We start from the raw sequence: 6,000 nt of genomic DNA, 5'->3' as shown, positions 1-6,000 counted from the left end.
AAACTGTCACCCAGTCTTGAGTGCAGTGGTGGAATCACAGCTCACTGCAGCCTTGAATTTCTGGGCTCAAGTGATTCTTCCACCCCAGCCTCCTGAGTAGCTGTGACTACAGGTACCTGCCACTATGCACAGCTCATTTTTTATTTTTTGTTTTTAGAGAAGGGGGACTCGCTGTGTTGTCCAGGCTGGTCTTGAACTCCTGGCCTCAAGTGATCTTCCTGCCTTGGCCTCCTAAAGTGCAGGGATTACAAACATGAGCTACTGTGCCTGGCCTACTAAGAGCTTAATATCAATAATAATGGCTAACTTAATGAGGGCTTAATAGGTATATTATCCCATTTAATCCTCATAACAAGCCTATGATGTAGTTACTGTTTGCTATGACTTGAATGTCCCCTCAAAAATGCAAGTTGAAATTTAACTGCCATTGTAACAATGTTACATGGCAATAGTGGCAGGAATGGGTTGGTTATTGAGAGTGGGTTCCTAATTTTAAAAGATGAGTTTGGCCCAATTTCCTTTCTCTGTCCATGCATTAGCTGGCCAGGTGATGCCTTGCACCACAGGTTGACCCTCACCAGACGTCAGCACCATGCTCTTGGATTTCCCAGCCTCCAGAAACTTTGTTTCTTTATAAATACCAGTCTGTGGTATGCTATTATAGCAGAGAAAACAGACTGAAACACTATTCATATTCCTACTATAAAGCTGAGGAAACTGAGGCAGAGATTCACAAAGCTATGAAGTGCCAGAGATGGCAGGTGAACCCAATCTGTCAACAGACCCTGTGCTTTTATACACATAACTCTGTTCTACGGTGTATAAGTTAAGACGCAAATGGTTCCCAAGTAGGTATTATGTGCCTAAAAGTACTCTGATTAAAAAAATGAAACAACTACGTGATAGTTTAGATTTTTTAAATTCTTCACCTTTCTGGGTTGTGGTAACAAATCTCTCAAATTAGAATAATAGAGGACAAACCTACCAAATTAATACAACAACAAGAATGCCATCTTAGCACACATAAACAAGTGGGGCCCACATTCTTCTGAAGCCCAGCGCAGTTGGGGAGGTCCCCTCGCTGCCAGCACCGGGATCCCATCCACTTACCTTTGGGTTCACTGATACTGTTTACTGGATTACAGGTAAAGTCTTTAATCTGCAAAGAAATACAGTCTTCTAGTGATATGTCTGAAGTTAGACAGGGACACACACATGGGATAATGGACAGATACTGTTGTTAGTAAATTAACCTTTTCACTAAATCATCCAGGGACATAGGGCTTGTGGACTTTAAAAGCATAGAGGCAAAAGTTATTACCCAAACCTCACCAGTACACAATATATTCATGTAAAAAACCTGTCCATGTACACCTTGAGTCTAAAATAAAATAACAAAAAAAGTTTTTTAAGTTGCATTTGGATTTGGCTGCTTCTCAGGGTAATTACTGAATGAAATTCTTATTTACCTTCAAATCAAATTAATTTTGAACTTTAACTGTATAAATCTTCAACATATTACTTTTCAACACCTTTTAAAAATGTATTTTATTGCACTAGCTTTTATAAGCAATCACAAGGGGAAAAATATTCCATCTTCCTCACCTTATACCACTTACAAATGCTCTAAAGTAAAAAACACATGTTCTTAGATAGACTGCGTTGCTTAAAGAAGCACGGTGCCACACTGTCGCCAGACATACCTGCTGTCTCTGAGTTATAATCAGCTCGTTCTGCTCCTGAAGTCTCTGCCCTAGCTCTTCTATCCTTTTCTTGTAGAAAACATTGCTTGCATTTAGATCGTCTATCATTGAGGTTCGAAGTTTCTCTATATGTGACAGGAGCTGAAAAACAGTTAAGAAAGGCATCTGTCTGTAAGCTGCATGTCAAATGTCTTCATTCTCCAGATTTCAGGTACGTGCCCTGCCTGTTTTGCTGGCCTGATGCTATCCATGCACATCAAACCATTGAAAAAATATTTGATCATGGTAGATCCTGACCCTGGCTGCTCTAGGTGCTTCATCTGTGTTCCCAAGGGAGCTCATGACCCCAGACAATGCTGATACTGGGAGCAGCTAAGCCAACTAGAGCACATAACATGAAATAACACATGATGAGCAATGATAAAGGATTCAGGCTTCTCCTGCAGAGTGGCTCTGACCCTCAGTACTAAATTTTTCCTGCAGTCCTGTCCTTCACATGCCACCTGGCCCATCCTAGGCCAGAGAGCACATCTTAATTTTTTTTTTTTTTTGACATGAAGTCTCGCTCTGTCACCCAGGCTGGAGTGCAGTGGAGCAATCTTGGTTCACTGCTGCCTCTGCCTCCTGGGATCAAGCAATTTTCCTGCCTCAGCCTCCTGAGCAGCTGGGATTACAGGCCCACACAACCACACCTGGCTAAATGTTGTATTTTTAGTAGAGACGGGGTTTCACCATGTTAACCAGGCTGGTCTCGAACTCCTGACCTCAGGCGATCCACCCGCCTTGGCCTCCCAAAGTGTTGGGATTATAGGTGTGAGCCACCATGCCCAGCCACATCTTAATTATTTTATATTCCCAGAAACTAGCCCAATCCCTGGCCCTTAGCAGGTTTTCTAAGAAATGTTTACTGATAAATGTTTACTGAGAAAAAGAGGGGGGATGATGGAGATTAGAGGGAAAGAGGGAGGGAGGGAAAGTAAGGGAGAGAAGCAGAGGACACAGACACGCAGATATATTCATCTTTAGAGATAATGTCATGGAAGATCATAGACTGGACAAAAAGAATTCAAGAAGAATTTGTTTTCAATAATTGAAGGAAAGGTGCTTAAAGCAATTTCAGTAGTTGTTTAAACAGAGAAGGTTTAAAAAAAAAAAAAAGGGTGGGGGGCGCTTGAGGTCAGGCACCATGGCTCATGCCTGTAATCCCAACATTTTGGGAGGCCGAGGCAGGCAGATCACTTGAGGTCAGGAGTTTGAGATCAGCCTGGCCAAAATGGCAAAACCCCATCTCTAATAAAAACACAAAAATCAGCCAGGTGTGGTGATGGGCGCCTGTAATCCCAGCTACTCGGGAGGCTGAGGCAGGAGAATTTTTGAATCCAGGAGGCAGAGGCTACAGTGAGCTGAGATCATGTCATTGCACTCCAGCCTGGGCGACAGAGTGAGATTCTATCTCAAAAAAATAAAAAATTTTTTAAAAAAGGCTTGATAATTGGGGTGAAGGACATTCCAAGTCTATGGCCTGGAAGTGATGACAGGCGATGCTGATCAAATAAAGGAGCAGGAAGTATCCATGCCTGAGATAAGCATATAAGGGCACCTAGACCAGCATTTCCTCATTTGCTTGCTTTTAGAAAATTAACACTCACTGTGTACTAGATGCACTTCATTTTGCTGAGTCCATGCCACAATTTTACGGACACATGTTTTGGCCCCATTGTACAGATAGGAAAACTCAAGTCTAGAAAGGTAAAGTCACTGGCCCTAATTGAAACAGCTGAAGGGGGCAGAGCCCAGACTTAAACTTTCACATGCACGTTTCAAGGTCGGTGCTTTTTTAGGAGGCTATGGAGGGAGAATCGCTGGAGTCCAGGAGTTGGAGATCAGCGTGGGCAACACAGTAAGACTTGTCTCTACAAAAAGTTTTAAAACTTAAGCTAGGTGTGGTGGGGTGAGCCTGTAGTTCTAGTTCCTCGGGAGGCTGAGGTGGAAGGGTTGCTTGACCCCAGGAGGTTGGGGCTGCAGTGAGCTATGCTCATGCCACTGCACTCCAGCCCGGGCGAGAGAGTAGGACCCTGTCTCAAAAAAAAAAAAAAAAAAAAAAAAAAAAAAAAAAAGCAGTGTCTTAGCATCCTGCATGGCTTTGCCTCTGAAATCTCCGTGATCCTATGAGGCTGGACAAACACTGGGTGGAACCAATCTAGAAAGATTTTCCGAGTGAAACCTAAAAAGAATCTTTCCTATCCTAGTGGATACTAAGAACCTCCCCCAAGGAGGGCATTGCCAAGAGCTTTCATCCTTACAGGCCCCTGGAAAAGTGGCCTCCAAAGCAGTCTGGGAAACGTTGAGCTGGAAAATAGAAGGAAAAGCCAGTAAAAATGTCCAGGCTGCTGGATGGAGGTTTAGGATCTTGGCCTTGATCAACTACATGGGGAGTTGCTCCAGGCCCCAGGAAGAAAGGAGATGGGGGAAAATCTAAGTTTGTGGGGAGAGGAATGGAGAGGGTCTAGGCAAACACAGCCAGAAATTTTTTTGAAGTTTGCAGCTCATGAGCCCATTTTCTATTATCCCATTTCAAGCACTACGCATTTTTCCCTACCGGTCCACATCACTCCATCCTCCCTTCCTTCATTATGTGACCATTTGACAACCTCCCAAGCTCTCAAGGGTCTTCTGTTGGGTAAAAAGGGCATGCCATCGCTTATCTGTGACTGCCTCTGAACTCTTACCAATGTTATTTAAAACAAAAAAAATTGCCAAGAATCTAGGTAAATCAATAGAAAGTTGGCAAATGCAACTTCCCCTAAACAGAGAAATACAATATGTGCATTGTGGGAATAGCAGGCACCAATCATGTGGAATAATTAATAGTTAGGTCTCAGGCAGAGATTACTAAACCTGATTGAATTCACCCCTCTGTTAGGGTTTAAGAGAAAAGAAGGGAGAGGTAAGCAGCTTCTAAACAAGCCAAATCAACAGACAAGGAAGGAGTGCAGCCTACCGGTGGCACAAATCCCCCTCACATACCCAGTACATGAGGTGTGCCCCACTCAAAACCAGGAAAGGCCTCACCGTCTTCCTCAGTGACAACCGTCAGTCTTTCTCTCTATCATGACTCAATGACAAAGTGTAAAAACTGTAACTCGCTTTCTATTCCAGCGAGAGGCCACTGAAATTCCCACAACTGCTTTGAAATACAGATGGCTTTAAAGGAGCCAGGATTTAAAAACTCCACCCCCAACCTCGGCCCACCGATTAATAAAGAAACCTGAATTCTGTCCCTAAATACCAATGCTAGAAAGATGGCCTGAAGAATAGGAGTAGGGATTTTAATGATCTAAGAGCAGTGGTCCAAACCATAGATCCAAAACAGAATAGCCGGGGTGGCTTTTGGTTTGTTTATTTCCAAAATCCATGTGTCCCAGACTTACCTACTAAATCAAGATCTCAGGGAGTGGAGCTGGTCACGTGTACTTTGGAAAACAGTCCCAGATAATTCCGAAGTGCATCCCTGGTTAGGGATTACCATGTTAGAGCAACCAAAGAAAAGATCCTGCGTTCTTACAGAAAAGCAACCACTCGAAGCTGTCACTGCCTGTTTTCCTTCCCAGCTGGGAGCTTCACAGGTGAGTGCCTGGAGCTAGACAGGCCAGCCAGTGTAGTAGGCCCTGGAGTATACAGGGCCTGCATTCAAATACCAGCGACTGTGGGCAAGACAGCATCTGTCTAAGCCCGTTTCCTCACCTGTAAAATGGGTGACAGCACCTACCTCATAGAACTCTTAGAAGGATTAAGTATATGGCAAATACAAATATCCATTTATTTCTAAATGTTCCCATGAAACCAATGGTATGCTGGTTAATCAGCTTTCAAAACAAAACAAAACAAAACACCCTGATGAGGAGAAATGTGCACAGTTGAGAGCCAGTATGAGTCAGCGCCAGGACACCAGGACATGAACGGTAAGAACGGGCCACGTTTGCTTCCGTGTAACGCAGGGGGACAAAGGAGAACACTCCTTGCACAGTGGAGCCACTTGTGGTGCGGAGAAACTACCGTCCACTGCTCCTGGGATCCTGCATCTTAGCTGCCATAGATAAAATATGCTGGGAGGTGAATGCCATCGTCCTAACTACACAGTCATTGCCACGGGGGCAGCTCCCTAGGTGCAGGGTGGAAACCTGGACTAGTGTCCTCCCTACAGAAGATGGTGCTTAGACCTCCAGACAACTCTGGTAACCCTGCTCTTCTGAACCCTACAATCAGCCTTTCTCCAACTATGAAAACAAGGCTGAAT

At 44.0% G+C, this 6,000-nt stretch overlaps 1 protein-coding gene across 3 annotated transcripts in view; it reads right to left on the bottom strand.

The window, feature by feature from the left end:
- DZIP1 (DAZ interacting zinc finger protein 1) overlaps nt 1–6,000 on the bottom strand; it is a 65,090-nt gene that overhangs the window by 29,352 nt on the left and 29,738 nt on the right. For all 3 annotated transcript variants that reach the window (XM_011975433.1, XM_011975434.1, XM_011975432.1), the window contains 2 exons: nt 1,704–1,844; nt 1,111–1,159 (listed from right to left, as the gene is read on the bottom strand). In XM_011975433.1, the coding sequence (XP_011830823.1) occupies nt 1,111–1,159; nt 1,704–1,844 (190 nt within the window). The remainder of the gene's footprint in view (nt 1–1,110; nt 1,160–1,703; nt 1,845–6,000) is intronic.

Source organism: Mandrillus leucophaeus, unplaced genomic scaffold (genome assembly GCF_000951045.1).
Source record: "Mandrillus leucophaeus isolate KB7577 unplaced genomic scaffold, Mleu.le_1.0 Scaffold1559, whole genome shotgun sequence".
Lineage (NCBI taxonomy): Eukaryota > Metazoa > Chordata > Mammalia > Primates > Cercopithecidae > Mandrillus > Mandrillus leucophaeus.
Note: the sequence above shows the minus strand (reverse complement) of the source record. Positions and strands in the feature narration are given on the sequence as shown.